This window comes from Strix uralensis, chromosome 2, assembly GCF_047716275.1.
Source record: "Strix uralensis isolate ZFMK-TIS-50842 chromosome 2, bStrUra1, whole genome shotgun sequence".
Classification (NCBI taxonomy): Eukaryota; Metazoa; Chordata; class Aves; order Strigiformes; family Strigidae; genus Strix; species Strix uralensis.
The window spans coordinates 36,832,905-36,851,738 of record NC_133973.1 but is presented as its reverse complement, the minus strand read 5'-3'; the positions used below and the strand labels follow the sequence as shown (position 1 = coordinate 36,851,738).

The 18,834-nt window shown below is 41.6% G+C and overlaps 1 protein-coding gene across 2 annotated transcripts in view; it reads right to left on the bottom strand.

Annotated features, from left to right (window-relative positions):
* Positions 1 to 1,370: 1,370 nt before the first annotated feature.
* IGSF5 (immunoglobulin superfamily member 5) overlaps positions 1,371 to 18,834 on the bottom strand; it is a 33,978-nt gene continuing 16,514 nt past the window's right edge. Inside the window, exons 5-9 of one of the 2 annotated variants that reach the window (XM_074860904.1) lie at positions 17,679 to 17,810; positions 17,153 to 17,177; positions 12,940 to 13,052; positions 10,866 to 10,942; positions 1,371 to 2,016 (exon numbers count right to left, since the gene is read on the bottom strand). In XM_074860904.1, coding sequence (XP_074717005.1) covers positions 1,948 to 2,016; positions 10,866 to 10,942; positions 12,940 to 13,052; positions 17,153 to 17,177; positions 17,679 to 17,810 — 416 coding nt within the window. In that variant the 3' untranslated portion in view covers positions 1,371 to 1,947. The remainder of the gene's footprint in view (positions 2,017 to 10,865; positions 10,943 to 12,939; positions 13,053 to 17,152; positions 17,178 to 17,678; positions 17,811 to 18,834) is intronic. The other variant, XM_074860905.1, reaches the window with a different exon arrangement.

The following is an 18,834-nucleotide window of genomic DNA, read 5'->3' as shown; positions in this document are numbered from 1 at the left end:
TTAATATGATACTAAATAATATAGAAGCTAAGCTTGAAATCAGGGGCTTTGAGATAAACAACACAGTATAGTTTGATTCCTTTCCAAAATACATTGTGATGAATCAACATTTTCAGCTGGGAAACTGCTGCCTCCATGGAGTTTTCATTTTTATATTTCAGGGTTACTTTTCTGACAACCAGAAGGCTTGCTAACCATGCACGTGCACAGAAAGCCAAAGGTCCATAGTTTTTATCCCCAAGTCACAGGCTGGTGTTACCCTGAGCCTCTTTCTCTCATGCAATGGACATTCCTCTAATAAAGTGGATTTTTGTTTGTGTTTAGGCTGCATTAAACTGCAGTACTAACTAGGAGATGCCAGCAATAGTAATAATTGTATCAGAATAAGGTAGATGTTTCTCTCAGTGCATGGTTATTTCAAGGAAAAAACATAGATACTCCATATGTAAATTGCTTATATTTTCTCTGTATAACACTATAGCTATTTACATACCATGTTGTTGGTACAACTGAATTTTAAAGCTCCTCCTTAACCAAAAAAGACAGAAAGAGTGTAGATGGTCAGAATTGGAAACAGCTTTGTATACAATTGCACATGGCAGACCGTGAATTGGTCTCAGCACTTTTTCTGACAGACGACTGAAAATGTGACTAGCAGTGCAAAATCTGTCACAATTTAATGAGATGCCAAATGCTAAACATGCAAAATAACTTCTTTTTCCTGAGATCAGGTTTCAGATTTCTTATTTTTGTTGTGCAGATTATCACTGAAATTATTTCTATATAGTGGCTTCTTTCGGCACTGAAGGAGCACCTGCATTGGTTCATACAAAAGATTAACATGCAAAACACTGAATAATTCAGAATGCTTTGAGTGGGTAGAAAGACGAGTACACTGAAAATAACATGTTTTTCTGAAAGAAGTTTGCCTTTTTGTAAAAAACTAATAAGCTTGAACTTTTTGTTATGAAATACAAAATTTCAGACAAAACATTTCGGCTAGAAATCATAATTTTTAGATTGGGAAGGCACATACAGGGTCCATGTGCCAGATCTGCTCTACTGACAAGGTTGCCTAGCTAAAGTGCATTTGCCATGGTCATTATCAACTCTATCCCTGATGAAACAACAGGGTTCAGCATGAATACCAGCAACCACCGTTTGCTGTGACCCAAGTCATTTGGCTGTCAAACTTGGCCCACAAGTAGAACAGAGACATAAAGCATTCAGGCAACAACTCAAAAGTCAGGAATTTCAAATCCACGTTTTTCAGCTTAAGATTTTTGCATTTCAATCAAAATAGGATTTTTTTTTTTGGCACATGGGTGATTGTATTTTATTTAAAACTGAAACATTGGATTTAAGACAAATAACTTCAAGAGAAGAATGTATTGAAATGAAACAAATTCATTTCTGATCCACAGAGAATTTTGTTAGAAATTTTGAAACAGTGCTCATGAAAACTTCCCTTGATTTTATTACAGAACAGAAATTGAAAAATGTTGTTGATCTATAAGCTCAAGATGATCAGTTGTCCATAAAGTACATTTAAAAAGCAGTAGACATTGTATTAACCAGTATTGTTATTAACCAGTTCTTCTGAACTAATAAATCTCTTGCAGCTCCAGTCCTTGATCTTGCTGTGGATAACTTAACGTTTCTGTCTGATAGGAGTTTTGCTGATTTCCTTGGGACCCAAAGCACAGATTATTGTTCTTGTAGAGTCCCATCAAACTCATTGTCTCTGAAGTTAAGGCTGTCATTTATGTCTATTATTTTGCTGAGGTATCATATGCTACATTATAAAGGTTGCAATTTTATTTCATTACATGAGAAAAAAAGAAAAATAATTTATAGCTTAAACTGAGAGAACTGGTGTTAACCTTGCTCTGTTGCAGGAAGACATCCAAATGTGTAAAATGTGACTGATTGATAGAGAAGAACATCCTAAACAAGTGTCACATTTCTAATTTTCTTTGGGCTGATCGGATAATCAGTACGTCTTTGAGGTTGCACCTATGGGAGAGTAAAAGCAGTTATAGAACTAAAAAAAATCCTAGAAAAGCAGTCTGCAAGAGTCCTCAGGGGGCTACCTGCCAAACCCTCACCCCAAAGCAGTATACCAAAATGAAATCTATTGGCAGCAACTCACGCAAAATCTAAATACAAAGGAAAGGTTGAACAGCAGAACAAAACATGCCACACACTGATGGTGGTTCTGGGAATTTATTAACTGGTCTTATGCTATCTGAGAATTTCTTGTGGACTCTGCGATCTGTATTCTTTTAAGCAAAACATGCTGTTGGTCATTTCTCCTCTGGTTCTCTTAAAGAAACTACCTGTGAAGCTGTAAGAAAAACTTAACTTCTGACATTGCTTTCCAAATACATTAGAAATTGCAGCAATAAGCATGCCAGTATTTCATGTATCTGCAAGACCGCTCTCAGCATCTCAGTGTTTATTCAAGACAGGTTTTTTTTAAAGTTCCCATGACTGGCAGGATTCCACTTCCACTGACAGCAGCCTGTTTTCAAACTGACCCCAGTGGGATCATTGCAGTTTTGAAAACCCTATCCTCATTTGAAACCAGTGCAGTGAATTTCCAGTCCTAATTACTTATGTGCTTTTACAAAATATCATTGCAGAGGAAAAGACAAATTCATTCTCAAATGCATCCAAGAAACATACACTTTGGATATATAAATGTAGTAGTGAGACCTCACATAGATAATTACAAAGTAGCTCTAAGGAATGAAAATTTCTTCCAAAGTTATAAACATGTATCTTCACATAGCTTCCTAAATGAAACACTACAGTCCAATGGTTTGCTGCGGCCAGCCCCAGTGTTGGTTTTATCTACCTCCAAGTAGATGCTGGCTGCTGTTCCTTGCAACTTCCCCACCTGGTCTCAAACCCTTGGAAATTAATGGAAATTTCACTGTTCTTCCCAGCTGGTTCCTAACTATTGACTGATCTTCTTGTGGTTTGTTTCTGGAGCATTAATCTTGTTCAGTCTGTATTGCCTTGGTATTCTTCCAGTATTAAACATCTTAAATAATGCATTTGGTACATATACATTATTGAATAAGCCATAGAGGAAAACATTAGATAACAAATGTGGACAACATGTCTCTGGTATTTAATGAGTCCCAGCACCTCAAAGAAAACCATGGGATAAATATAACTATCCTAGAAACATTTCATAAGACAGCTGCTTTCTGTTTTAAACACAGCTCTCTCTCTTCCCCCCTCTCCCCATCCCTTTTTGTTGCTAGAACATACTGCTGTTTTCTAAATTTACCCTTCTTTACTGTTTATTTCTGCAGAGAGGAGAGGTGCTCTGGGAAGTAACAGGATTGCCTGTCTGCTCAAGAGACCTTTTCCAAGGTCTCTCTGCGGCACTTAATTTCTTGCTGTTCAGCCCAAAGACCTTACTGGTGCTCAACAGAGACATCACTCATTCATTTCCAGACCATATCAGAAGTTTCCTCTGGTCTGTGCTACCCTGGGGATTAATATATGATGAGATCTGGTCCATTTAGGGCAAAACAGTTATTTGGCATTTCCTGATCATTCAATTACAGGTCTGTTATGGCAGGCTTTCTCACTAGGACAGAGGTTTTGAGAAGCTCTCTATTACTGCTGCCCCCCAAAATAACAAATTTACAAGTAGAATGGAAAAAAAACAACTGAAAAACGCTGAAGGCAAGCGTTATGGAAAGCAAGTATTCCCAGATGCTGTGGACTGTCCTTTGAGTATAAAGTATACTGAACTAGTTGGCGTACTGAGTAACCAAAAAGTTTCAGAGGGGGTCTTCATTGAACACTGTCTCCAAAACTTCCTGAAATAGGTCATTATTTGCATCCCATGTTTAGCAAAATACTGGGGTGGGAATATTTCCCAGAACTTGTTGCACAAAAATACTGTATTGCACCCAGATTTACTAAAGGAAAAAGTACATTAATCAGCAAGTTCATCAAGTAATGTTGCCAAAAGACACAGTGTTTATGGCCAGTAGTAGGTAATACTACAGGAGATTTTGGTTTGCATGTGATTTTGAACAGGAGGGAGCCAGAGGACTTGCACCAGCTGGATCTAGACTGTCCTATTCTTCCTTGACAGCACTGGGGAAAATGCAACCCAAGCATGCCTCTTCTGCTTTCAAAATCTCATCTGCAAGAATGAGCCATTCAGCCCCTGCCTTGTCATGCCATTTCTCCTCGCCACCAAAGGAGGAACAGAGGAGCAAGTTTGCCTCTGGGGTGGGGACTGGGCCCATGACGGTTCACCTCTGCCCTGCTGCATCTTTCATAGTTATTTGCTTTATAGCAAATGTCCTGGGTTACTTATATTTTATTCTTGCTGTGGTCTGATATCAATTAATGAATAGTTTCATGAATTTCAGTCAACTCATGCTGTGTACTGGCCCATTTTCTGTCGAGCTTTCTCTGAAGTAGCATAGCCTCACTGAGGCTGCAGTTCACTGGATATAACTTCACTGAGATGGAGGCTGCTGGCTGCTGATCAGTGACCTAAAACTCATTTTCTGATGCTCTAGAAGATCTCATACAATGCATTAGAAATACAAAATGCAGAGGAGCAGGACCACAACAACCATTTTGTATTTAGACCCTGATATGCTACAGCTGCTAGAGCCTCTGCTTGGTTTTGATTTCAAAGTTGTTTCTTTTAATTCAGTGCTCTACTAGTCTTGTCAGCCCTAGTCTAAGAAAAAATGGCTTCATTATTCATTACATCCTGCACATTGAAGGGAAAAAAGACAGCTCTAGTGGTTCACTGCACAGCCCAACATTACAGGAGAGAGTTTCTAAGGTGGTCCCTTCTATCTGTAAGGATGCAATATCATCAGCATTTCTTTCACATAGTTTTAAATCTCTTTGTACTGTCCGCTTGACATCTGGTTAACCATGGATATTTGACAGTCCCATGTTTCAAAGCCTGCTTGTTGACTTATCACCTGCCCTGGATGCCTTTTTATAGAGATTACTGTAAAGGGACTATTATACTGGGAAAAGCTTTGCATAGTTTGTTGATTTGGTTGGGGAAACAGATGCCCAAATCTTTCCAGCTCTTCCAGCTCTTCAGCAAGACAAAAAGAGAGATAGCAATACATGGATGAATCAGAAGGTAAAATTAGTATGTGTATCAGCTGATTTCAGGGTTGAATCCTTCAGTGATGTTTTGAATACTGATCTTCAGTCAATGAAAGAAGGACTTCTGCTATTACAACCATGTTGTAGTCATTTCTGCAACCCATATGACATCAGTGATATGAATGATGAACACACATCTGGCATTATGAAACAGGGCTCTGATCTTTAAATTGATTTGACAGATGGCAGCTCCTCAAACACTGACGCTGTGGAAATGTGTGATAAACTGAAGGCTTTGCCTGCTATTAGCCAGCCAAAAAAATCCAAGTCTAACTGCATTAGAACAAATTGCTGAAATTAATGTGGTAGGAGTACTTCCAAATGTGTCTGCATGTGTCTGCACATTTGGCTGTTAGAACAAAAAATCAGGGAGGCACAGCTTTCTGTTTCTGAAGGTTATTTTCCCCCCTGCTCTCAGTTTTTAATTCTCATTCCAAATTCACTTAATTTACAGGAAAACACCCACCCAAGAGTTCCGGATACCCTCAGAATAATCCAGATACACTATTGCTTCAAATAGCAAACCAGTTCCATGCTGTCAACTTTTCATACACTCAAGCACATTTCCCTGTCCATCAACAGACAGGGACAGTCTGGAAATTCCTTCTCATTTCTTCATGGGCTAATCCCACCCACAAAACTTCACTCCTCCCCTTCTTCCACAGACACTTGGAAAAATTATACTATAAACTACACCTGCCTTTTCTATATCTGTATCATCAATATTTATTACTCTCTTAATCAAGATATGCTGACCAATGAATAACGTAACATGACATACTCTATAGTACATTTCATCAGTAGGGGTAAAATTATATTGGTTTATATTTCTATTTTATTGACCTTTTAATTTGATTTTGATAGCTTAATTTTTCTTTTCAAACAATCCTCAGAGTCAGAGCAGTTATATACAGTGGAATAAATGGACCTACAATTCATCATTCATTTCCTTCCCAGTATAAAACCACAACCACAACTAAATAATATTTCCAGTTTATAGAGTGTCATTTGGAGTAGTTAAGAAGAAAAATAGATCCTTCCCCATTAACGAAGCCATGACTCACCCTGGATTGGAGAGGAGGAGTGTGCTGTGGTGGCAAGTGCAAGTCTCCTGTAGCTGTGATAAAGTCAGCTGAATTACACCAGGGATGAATCTGGCCCACTATAAATGAGCACACACTCCCTCTTATGACATCTCCGTCTGATTTATCAGAGATATTTATGGCACATTAAATGGACTAATTATGAGGCTTCTGTAGGAGACTGTCCAGTCCTACAAGATGCTGAGTCCTTAGAGCTCCTTTTGTACCAGAGGGACTTGGAAAACAGCGGTTCCTTGGAGGTGGCACTCAGGACCTGGCAGACCTGGCCCTATGGCTCTTGTTCAGGCTAAACTGTCTGTGAGACTGCCCCAAAATCTGCTAGAGCCAAGGTAAGGGATCGCCCTCATTGCACGTGGGTTTTGGACGGAGCTCTGTGCAATGGGTCAGGGTATGAGAAATGGCCCCTCAGATGGGACCTTGGTCCCTAACACCCATTTGGCCTGCAGCTCAGCCCTGGGACTAGGAGCAAGGATCACTCTCCTCCCATCGCTGACAGTAACAAAATATGCAATTAAACAGAAGCCTGCAACTCTACTCTCCATTTGACCTTTTCTTGGCTAATGTAATCAGAATGAAGACCTTCCAGCACCCCTGACTGATGGTCCTGGCCTCCTCTTTCAGTGACTAGTAATTTTTTCCTCAGCTCAATAATTTAGTTCGATATTAATAATTTTTGAAATGTCTCACACACCTTTTTTTTCTCCCTTCTTCTTCACTGAGGTATTACTTTTCCCTAAGATGATTTGCCAAATCTTTTGTTCATGTTGTGAATTGATCAGTGCAATTGCTGGGCAACATTTATCTTCTGTGAACATTTTGCATTAGTTCCTGATTCAAAGAATCTGAATGGCCAATAGCTGACCTAAGTGATTTTCTGTTGTCACCTTTTACAATGAGACTCACCAGGTATTTCAGGCTTTGTACCTGGTTGGGTCCATGGGCAAGGACTTCTGAGGAAACAAAACTTATGATACAAAATCTCCCTTAATCTTTCAAATTATTTAAAATTGTAACTTTTTGCATATGGAACACAAGGGATCAAATTTGAAGCTGACACCCTCAGAGACACAGTGAGACTGCCTAATGCCTCTAACCTGTGCTGAAACTTCTCCTGGGAGTAGGAGGAATGGGCTGTGCAGCAGCCTCTGTCCAATCAAAATGCTAACTTGAAAAACCTTCCTTCACTGTGATTGCTCGGCTTTTCATCTTGTCCCCACATCCATGAGCTTCTTTTGATTTGAAAACTCTCTGTTCAAACTTTGCCCACATGGAGCTATTTTCTGGCCTGTTGCTGTGGTTAACCCTGATCCCATAAGGTGACAAGGAAGCCAACCACAGAAATCTTAACCTCGTTCACCTTGCAGAGGTGGAGAGACAAGGCTTTAGGTCTCCAGTGTCTGTGACTCTTTCCATCAGTACATGGGCTCCTTGTTCCTTCCCCACCCTGCTCCTGAGGGAGGACTTGCGTTCTTTGCTTCTTCTTATTGACCTCCATAGAAGCACTGCAAGGACATTTGCTCATTTTTCTTGATTATCCAAGGAGAGAGAGGCAATTTGCTGGAGTCCACCCCTTTATGACCTCCTTCACTACAGTAAAAATTCTCTGGATAGCTTCTCTTCCTCCTGTTTTTTTACCCACTATTTCTCATTAAAAAGGCAAGAAGAATAAAGATGAAAAACCTTTGGGAATGTTTCCAGTATCCAGGCAGGGAAAGACAACTGAGAAACACAACTTCCTGTGCTTAGAAAATGCGGTGGCAAGAAATTGTTTGATTCAGCACTAATCAGCAAACAGTTAAATGGTTTGCCATCTGATTTCTCCAACTTGACAAGAAATATATTATAACAAAAGAGCACCACAATATTTATTATGGAATACATTGGCAACAGTGGTGATTGAACTTTACTAGAATGCATCCAGTAACACTTTTTGTCAGAAAACCTCTATTATGCAGTTAACAGGGAAGGTTATGAATGTAAAATAAAACCACTTTTTTTGTCTGGGAAATGTTTTACTATGTTTTATATAATGTCATAAATTCACATCACGGACTGCAAATCCACAATTTAAGGTAAACCTTCATCAACTGCTGCATATACAAGATGGGGCCATCACAATATACTGAGAAGCTCTGTTCAAACTGAGAGATAGTTTATCTTCACAAGCCATTTTTAGATTGCTGAATATTCCTCCAACATATGGAAAACAGTTATAAATAATTTTCACCTCTAGATTATCTCTTCATATTTTTCAAAAATGCATGTGCAGTTACTGATGCAGCTAGAAGCCACCATAACAGACCTGTATCAAATATTGTCCAGGGAAAACTGGTTTAACAGAAATGGTTCAACTTTATGCTGCATGCCTGTGATGGATTTTTAATGTTTCTCTAGCCACTGGGTTGCAAGGGACCTCCTAGGCCATCTAATCTAGCTTTTGACATGGAGGGCTGCACCTACATTCATGTTCCAGCTTGAATCAGGAGCATGAACCCAATGCTCGTGAACCCAGACTCCTGATGGTCCCCACTCACAACCCTATTGTTCTCACTGTGAAGCTGTCTGAGAGCACCCAAACTGGATACCTTTCTGATGACACCAAATGGCTTAATGCCTCACCAGTGCACAATCAGTGCACACCAACCATCAACGAGCACCCAGTCATTGGGAAATGGCTACAGCTAACTGCAGTTATCGCCTCCCCTGAAATGTGTATAGGGTGGATACAGGGTCCTCAACACAAGCTCTTTTGCTTCTCAGAGCAGACTGTAATGCACCACATGCCTTGTCCATGTAAAGATAGCCAGTGCCTTATAATCCTGTTCATAAGCGTATCAAACACTGTCTGAAACTGTTGCTCAGGGTTATAGATCCACACTGAACCCTCAGCTGTTTTAAACATGCTTTTCAGTTTTGATTTAATAGTATTTTGTTTGACAAGTAATTAATGTCAAACATAATCACTACCAGCCACATATAAATCACTATCATTGCTATTATTTTTACTGTTATTATTTTGATCATTATTTTAATCATTGAGTACTTCTAAATTTCATTGTGTGCCAGAAGAACTAGACACACTCTGCTATGATTTATATGCAATGTCATCCCAAGACAGATTTCTGCATTGCACATGTTGAAACACTCTTCAAAAATAAGTGAGTTATCACTGTGTTGAGGAGTGAACTCAGTACCACATCACTGCCACTTTCCAAAGCGAATATTGGCAAAAACTGTTATGGAGGTGCTAAATGTATTTTACAAATATATGGCATAAATTAAGATCCACATTGCTGTTGTGCTAGAAGCTGAGAGAGCCCAGCACCGCCCTTCAGAATGGAGGTAGCTGAGAACAGAACAAGTAGAATAAACACTGAGCTCTACTTCTTTATGTGTTAGCCACTTGGAAAGGGGGCAAAGCTCTAGGGTGGACTGGGTGTTAGTTGCATGCTTTCCCTTCCATCATTTACTGCTGAGGTACTAAATGTCTCTAAGATCAGTGTAAAGTTCCTGACTGAAGCAATTTCTGAAATGTGGAAGTGTAATTGGAAAATACAATCAAGAAATGATCCAGAGAAAATGCACATTTATTTACTGTATCTGCACTGGATTTTGTTTGCAAAGGAACCTCAAACCTCACCTTCAACAGTGCCTCCATCTTATATTCACATCTCCTCCAGTCTGGCAACTGGGGAGAACAATAAAAACATTGCAGACCTCCACTTTGGCAAAGGCACCTACATAACAGCTCTCCAGAATTATCACATGCTCAGAGCAAAGCAAACCTCCACATTATATGGTTTAATGTATAATATACACAGAGGCGAATCCTCAAAAGCCAAGCCAGAGTTACTCTGGCTGGCAAGGCTGAAAGAATTAATTAATGGTAATAAGTGGGCTTGTGGAGAGAGAGGAGGAAACTTTTTAATCCTGGGAATGATGAAAAGACAATTGGCTTTACCTACGGGAAGTCTGTCCCAGACAGGGCTACCCATCATGCTGGCCAGCAGAAAGGCCTAGCTGACATTTGGAGCAGGAAAGATATGAAAAGCAGTGGAAAGGGAAGAGCAGACGCTGACTGAACACCTGTCAGAGTTCAAGGAGCATCTTGATGATGCTCTTAGTCATATGGTTTAGTTTAAGTAGTCCTGCGAGGAGCAGGGAGTTGGACTCAGTGATCCTTACGGGGCCCTTCCAACTTGAGATATTCTACAATTCTCTCAGGGGAAGTCTGTGACTTCATAACTTTATCCTGGGAGGTGGGGAGGAAGATGTAGCAGGGTGCTGAGGGGAACAGATGTGACAAAAGATTTATTAGACATTTCTTCCAAATATGAGTGGTGGTTGTTTCTCCCTCACCTCCCATCAAATCCCTCCCCCCCCCATCAATCTAAATCCGAGGCTAACACCTAGGGCACTTATCCTTACAAATCAAACATTCAGGAATGCTGAAGGGACATTCCACTTACACAGTTGCAGGTGTAATTTACTTATAAATGTCTACCTCCACCCAAAATCTGCTTTTGGATCTAGTATGATACACACTGTGTGAAAAAAAAGAGGTCAAGAAATTAGCATTACAGTTACCTTTGGTACAGAACTGGTACGTAAATCTGCAGCAGAGACAGTGAACTTTGAAGACATCGGGGGAAGAGAGGCAATTCCTGCAACAAGAATATACAAGATTACTGATATTCAGCACCCACTATGGCATGAACCACAAGCCATTCAGGAATAAAGCTAAATATGGTTTAATATTGTGAGCCAAACTCTAGCTAACTTGTTGGGCTAACATAGCAAGGTTTTTGTAGTGAAGGGGATCTTGTCTGTGAGAAGACACCAGGAGCTGCCCCCACGTCAGACAGAGCCAGTTCCAGCTGGCTCCAAGAGAGTCCTGCTGCCGGCCAAATGTGAGCCCATCAGCAGCACTGGTGGCACCTCTGTGATAATGTATTTAAGAAAGGGTAAAAAACACTGCAACAAGAACTGGGAAAGAGGAGTGAGAAAACGTGACAAAGAGCCCTGCAGACACCATGGTCAGTGAAGAAGGAAGGTGAGGACGTGCTCCAAGTGCCAGGGAAGAGATTCCCCCACAGCCCATGGAGACTTGGTGATGCAGGTTGTCACCCTGCAGCCCATGGAGGACCACAGCAGAGCACATACCCACCTGCAGCCCATGGAGGACCCCATGCCACAGCAGGTGGATGTGCCCTGAGGGAAGCTACAGCCTGTGGAGAGCTCACACTCAAGCAGGCTCCTGACAGGAGCTGTGGCCCTATGGAGAGGAGCCCATGCAGGAGCAGATTTTCTGGCAGGAACTGTGGCCCCATAGGGGGCCCACGTTGGAGCACTCCATTCCTGAAGGACTGTACCATGGAAGGGACCCAAGCTGGAGCAGTTCTTGAAGAACTGCAGCCTGTGGGAAGGACCCACATTGGAGAAGTTCATGAAGGACTGCATCATGTGGGAAGAACCCATGCTGAATCAGGGAAAGAGTGTGAGGAGGAGCAAACAGCAGAGACAATGTGTTATGGACTGACCACAACACCCATTCCCCATCCCCCCGCGCTGCCTGGAGGAGGTAGATGAGCTAGGAAGGAAGTTGAGCCTTGGAAGAAGTGGGGGTGGGGGAGGTAGTTTTAGTTTTCTTTTTCTTTCTCACGATCCTACTCTGTTATTAATTGGCAATGAATTACATTAATATTCCCCAAGTGGAGTCTGCTTTGCCTGTGACAGTAATTGGTGAGTGATCTCCCCCTCCTTGTCTTGACTCACGAGCTTTTCTATCTTATTTTCTTCCCCTGCCCTGTTGAGAAGGGGGAGTGATAGAGTGACTTGGTGAGCACTTGGTGGCCAGCCAGGGTCAACCCAGCACACTAATGAATATGAAAGGAGCCTATCTAGGACCCAGTAGAATCAATTTGTCCAGGTTTACTTAGTTTTCCTTTTATTTTTATAACAGCTACATTTTACAATACCATATGCTCTTGAAATCTTTTCACTGCACTTATTTCTTCACAATTTATTTGTTAGAGAGAAAAGGATGTATGCCTGGATTATAGACTCTGCACAATAATTTTATGTCATTAAGTGTTTGATTAAATGTTTTTATAATAATGTGGTTATAAATGCAAGTGGTGGGTAATGATTTGGTAGAGATTTACATTTGCTTTTGAAGAGTCTTTGTGCTTAAGGACTAGAATTTATAATGCCTTAGTCATTTATCAGTAAAATCATAGTTCACTAACTGCCTTTTTTTCTTTCCTCCTTTCTTTTTTTTTTTTTCCTGTTTTTTTGGTAGTGGTGGTGATTTTTTTGTTGCTTTTATAGACCAACTGCAAAATATTGTCTAAATTGACTATTGTATGGGAATCCAACACTCCCACCGCTGGCCCCAGAAGATATTTGGAAGAACAAAGGCATTTAAAAAAACAAACCCAGGACTAAAACTAAATTCAGCTGCAAAGAACTTTGATGTTTTCTCCATACTTTTGAAGAACCATACTCTAGAAAATCAAAAATATTCTGAAGAGATTCAGGCCAAACACAAGTCCTTCACGAAGTATTGTGAAATATTGTAATGTAGTTGCTTGACATGTTATCCAAAATGCCTATGTTGAGAAGCAGTTTGACAGTATGTGATTCACCAGCTTAGACTCACTTGGGATTTGTTCTGTGTTCCACAGTTCCTCTGGAATGTATCCCTGGTTTTCGCTACCATGCCTTTGCCTGTTTTCCAAATTGCCATCTTTTTTCTTCTCAGTTGAAACTTTTCTAGAAACAAAAAGGCCTGTCATTAGAACTTCATTATGACATGAGAACTCTTGGGTAGTAGGCTACAGAGAAAAAAATATATCTCTTATTTCTGAAAAAATAGCTGAAAAACACATCTGGGCCTTCCAAGTAATTAGCTAGTACAAATCTTATCCCATATAAGTATTACCTGTGAAATTCTGTTCAGAAAGTTTCTATCAGCTGCATTATCAGAATGTAGGAAAACAGTGAGCAATCTTCAAAGAGTGAAGACTCTGTATCAGATCATAGCTTCTGTAGTAAATTAATTTTGACCTCTAATTCTGAATTACAGGGTAATCAATGGCCCAATAATGGCACACCAGCTATTTTTGTAGCACACATCATTTTTGTGATTTGAGTTCCCCCAGTTGCAAAAACAAAGCATGTTATCTCACATCACCACAGTTAGCTTCCAAGTGATTCATCTGTACCCTCCAAAGTTAATCTTTCACTTTTAAATTTACTTTACAAGTGAGCATAGCCACAGTGAAGTTGACAGAACTTCCTTGGTTAAAGTTACACTTCTCTGAATTTGCAGAACGGTGACCTGCATAGCTGCACAGAGAGAAAGAAGTGCCTTTTTACTCAAAACTCTTATGCTGGAAGAGATGTTCTATTCATCTATTCCTGCCATGGACTGCTCTCTGGGATAGTCCCAGATCCATCTTTGCCTAGGTTTATGGTGTGGCAAGCACAAATTGATGGCAGGACTATGACAACCCAGGGATTTGTAGGGGAAGGCGAAAATATTATCAGTTAACAATATTTGTGGAAACTGCTGCATTTACTTTCTTTATGTTTAGTAGGAATTACTTTACAGACCCATAGAGCTTCAGATGAGGATTAATGGCTTTAAATTGCAACAGGGGAGGTTCAGACTGGACATTAGGAAAAAATTTTTCACAGAAAAAGTGGTCAGACAGTGGAATAGGCTGCCCAGGGAGGTGGTGGAGTCACCATCCCTGGATGTGTTTAAGGGTCATTTAGATGAGGTGTTGGGGGATATGGTGTAGGGGAGAACTTTGTAGAGTAGGGCTGATGGTTGGACTCGATGATCCCAAGGGTCTTTTCCAACCTGAGTGATTCTGTGATACCGATACACACATAAATCTGACAAGCCAGCTATGACTACATGGCATTTTTTAGGAAATAAAGATGTTAGATACCACTAAGAAAACTGTCATCATTGTTAGAAGACAAGAGCAATTGTTTAGGAATACCATCTCCACATGTTACATGATACTGTACTGTCTATTTTATCTGATCCTTAGATCTCAACAAACTCAGTGTAGTAGCCAAATCAAAAGCAGTTACAAAAAAGTGTGGGAGGTACAGAAAGATAGCCAGCCAAGTTAAAAATAAATGTGGAAAGTAAAACAATATATCTTTGGTCTCACCACTTCTTCGCTTCTACACAGCTTCCAAAATCTGGACAATTATCATTCCTTTTACTGTAGGTAGGTTCCCCCCAAGAGAAAAGCTACTGAACCTACAAAATCTGTAAGTAAATAACTCCTGTGATTTCAGTGTCATTGTTTACAGAAGCTAAAACTTTGCAGAACTGTCAACACTGGGTTTCTAAGTCCAAGCTGAGCCATTAGGGCCTGGACTCATCCCGGTGCTTAAGTATTTGCTTGAGCATTTGCTTAACTTTCAAAGAGTAAGCAACGTTTATGAAGTCAGTACAACTCATGTTTGAAGTTAATGGGAAAATAGGAACTTTACTGTACCAAGATCTAAAAACACACATCCTGTCACAGAATCATCTAGGTTGGAAAGGACCTTGAAGATCATCTAGTCCAACCGTTAACCTAGCACTGACAGATCCCAACTACACCATATCCCTAAGCACTATGTCGACTCTACTCTTAAACACCTCCAGGGATGGGGACTCCACCACTGCCCTGGGCAGCCCATTCCAACGCCTAACAACGCATTCTGGAAAGAAATACTTCCTGACATCTAGTCTAAACCTTCCCTGATGCAACTTGAGGCCATTCCCTCTTGTCCTATCGCTTATTACTTGGTTAAAGAGGCTCATCCCCAGCTCTCTGCAACCTCCTTTCAGGTAGTTGTAGAGGGCGATGAGGTCTCCCCTCAGCCTCCTCTTCTCCAGACTAAACAACCCCAGTTCCCTCAGCCGCTCCTCATACGACATGTGCTCCAGACCCTTCACCAGCTTCGTTGCCCTTCTCTGGACACACTCGAGTAATTCAATGTCCTTTTTGTAGTGAGGGGCCCAAAACTGAACACAGTCATCGAGGTGCGGCCTCACCAGTGCCAAGTACAGGGGCAAGTTCACTTCCCTGTCCCTGCTGGCCATGCTATTTCTGATACAGGCCAGGATGCCATTGGCCTTCTTGGCCACCTGGGCACACTGCTGGCTCATGTTCAGCCAGCTGTCAATCAACACCCCCAGGTCCCTCTCTGACTGGCAGCTCTCCAGCCACTCCTCCCCAAGCCTGTAGCACTGCTGGGGGTTGTTGTGGCCGAAGTGCAGCACCCTGTCACGAAGACAGAATTTATTTGCCCAGACCAGATTCAAAGACATAGTGGGAATGTGATGTTATGCCCTATTCCAGACCTGTTCATGTTGTCTGAAAGAACGCACTTGTGCAGGCCTGCATCGGCGAGGTAGGGTCCTGGGAAGGACACAGACCCGGCCATATCAGTCCCCACTGCTGGGCAGATGCTTCCCTGCACGTTCAATTGATTTTGCCTTAGCAGGGTTGGCCCTTGCAGAAGGCTTTTGGCAGAACCAAGTCAGAATCCAAGCAAGAAGGCTTTGTAGGATTTTATTCATAGTAGAACCGATATGCAAGTTGTACCTGCTTTTGGCCTCCCATTCCCTGCTGATTTAGTCCTGCCCTATTTGTATGGCTGCACTCGGTAAAATGATCAATTTAGCATCACTAAGAAATCACGTGGATGTTTACTGGTATAGCATGGCATAATTGGTATCATTTCCTCAGGAGAAAATAGTGTTTACCTAATTTTCTTATTTTGTTTCATATCAATAAAATGTTCTATAAATGGAAATCTGTCATAAACAGGTCTTCACAAAATTTCCCAAGAGGCTGTTCATGAACCTAGGTATCACTGAAGTGTGAGGCAACTTGGTGTAACATTTTGTAAACTCAGTAAGAGATGGGGAGATAAAAGCCCCACAAGCATAGGCAGAGTATGAATTTACAATGCTCCCTAGAAGCTCAGAAAAAATAACTCCAAATAACCCCACTGATGCTGCTGTCAGAGCCACACTGGCGCCGACAAATAGCATCTTAATGCTGATAACCATCAGCTCATGATTTCTAAGCTTGTCCAACTCCATGCAATAATTTACCAACAGCTTTGTACTCAAGTGCCTCTGATAATCACTCGATTAAGTGCTGACACTCATCATCGGGGCAGCTTTATTTATTTAGTTACCTTTTCTCAGTCTAACGCTAACGAACCTTAAAGGAGCCGGGGAGGCGGTCTAACGTGCCTGCCAATCTATCCCGATTAGCTGGCGGTACAGCTTCTCCCCGACAGGTCCGGGGGTGCCCGTCCCCCCACGTCCCCCGCCCCGCCGGCGCGGCAGCCCCGGCATCGCTGCCGGGCTCGCAGTGACCTCCTGTGGCGGAACGGTGCAGGCAGCCGGCCCGGCGAGGCAGCGCTCCCCCACGTTCCCCGGGGCACCTGGGGCTACAGCCAACTTCTAAGGATTTGCTTTGCCCAGCAGTTTCACTAGGAGTGTCTTTATAGCTTGTAATTCTGTGCTTGCTGAATCAGAGAGGTCACGTTTGCAGGGTTTCGATTCTTTTCACCCAGTTTGGTGTGGGAACAGCGTTCACAACCTGCTGTGAGCTGTGGCCCTCGCTTTTCACCCCTGAGGTCAGTCCCGTTCCCTGCATACTGCTCCCCATTCCCCTGCTGTGCCTACAGAAATGGGCAAGGTCACCCAGCAGGGCAGCACCCAAGCGTCATGGGCGTGCGGGGCAGTGGGGCATGGAAAAGGGCACATGCCCCTCACCATCCTGCAGCAGCCCAGAAGAGTTCAGTTAAAAGGAAACATTGTCCAACCTCATCCAGCTTACCTTATTTCATTTTGATATGTAGATCCTGAGAAAGAAGAAAAAAAGAAGTGTTTAAAATGCAGAAAACTAAAATGTGACCTACTACAGAGCTCCTCTTAGAGCGTGAGCTGTGTTCCAGCTACCACAGGGGCATCTCTCCTCCCTGTTTACAAACTTGTGCAACATCCCTGTAGGACAGCTTACAGAGAAATTGGAAATTAGGCACACAGCACTGAAGGTATGCTCCAACGAAGAACCTCAGCATAGGAACTAAAAATCGTTGAAAGTTAACACACTTCTGAAAAACACAGCCCCCCTGTAGTTAATGTGAATGGCTGACACTGATAACTTTGGAACCAATTTGTAAGAGAAACAGCAAGGTGAAGGTAAGGAGCATCTTAACCAGGTCATGGTTAAGAGCAGGATCTGTCTGCTCACGCTTCTGCTTACAGGTCTTTGCACAGCACCAGTGCTGGCACAACTAGGAGATCCATATCTAATTGAAGATACTTTTTAATGTATAGCCCAATTGTGAAGGTCCACTTACCTTTCTTCTTTAGGCAGCAGCAGCGTACAACCACCACAACAATAATGATCAAAAGAATAATGCCAACAAGTGAAAGCACAACTGCAAGTACAATAACCCACGTGCTTCTGCTGTCTTCACTGTAATCATTTTCTGTTAAATTGAGAAACATTGTACTATCAGAGTCTCAAAGCATCCTTTTCAGAAGTTTTACATTTTCTGTGACAAGCTATTAACTGCTTGTTGATTATTTAAACAGGAGTTTGTGTTTTCCAAATGACGGACTGTGTATTTACAGATAGTACCGAAGAATTGAAAATGTTTCCAAATGCAAATTATTTACTGCAATTATAACTTTTCCCACTGCTACTTCTCTTCTGAAAACCACAGGGTTTCAATCTTCCAACCTAAACTTTATTTTGTAGATGAGATAGGCCTCCCAGCATCCTTTGAAGACATCTGGGGTTGGGGAGAGTGGTTAAGACTCAATTTAGATGTCTATACTGCAGATATTAAGCATCTTGCCTAGCTGCTCTTGTCAGTGGAGAGAAAATAGGTATTTTGGGTTACAATTCATTTGGCCAAATGTGTATGTGTTGGATAAGATGAACAGCTCTGAAGAAGTGTCCATTTCTCCCCACAAACCACAGCAATAGTCTTAGGTGACCAGTACAGATGGAGATCTCTAGCCTGTAGATACAGTTTTCTGATTAATTCCATCCCCGAATTTCTCCCACTGATTTCAGCAGGTGTTTGATTTTGGGACATACTTGGCAGGGCATCTGTTACCCACTTAAAGAGCAGCAAAGAGCAAAACCTCTAGAGCATAGCACCATTTGGGAATACGCAGCTACTAACGCATCTTCTCTACCAGCATTCTCACAACATTAACTTATTACTTTCTCTTTGCTGTAATCTACAGAGTTAAATTAGGTGATTTAAAGATAATTCTGTGTCTTGCTGAAATCGGTTGCTATGACCAGTCTTCCTACAGAGCTCCCACATGCACAGAATTTTAAAAATACCTCATATTTCTCATGCAGCTGGATGCACAAGGAAGATGTCAGTTCTGACTGTCACATCATCCCGCCCTTTGGTTCTGACCAAATATTTCAGAAGCACCTCTAATTTGGCTACCCTTTGAAAAGCAGCCCCAAAATAATTTTGACAGTTGTTT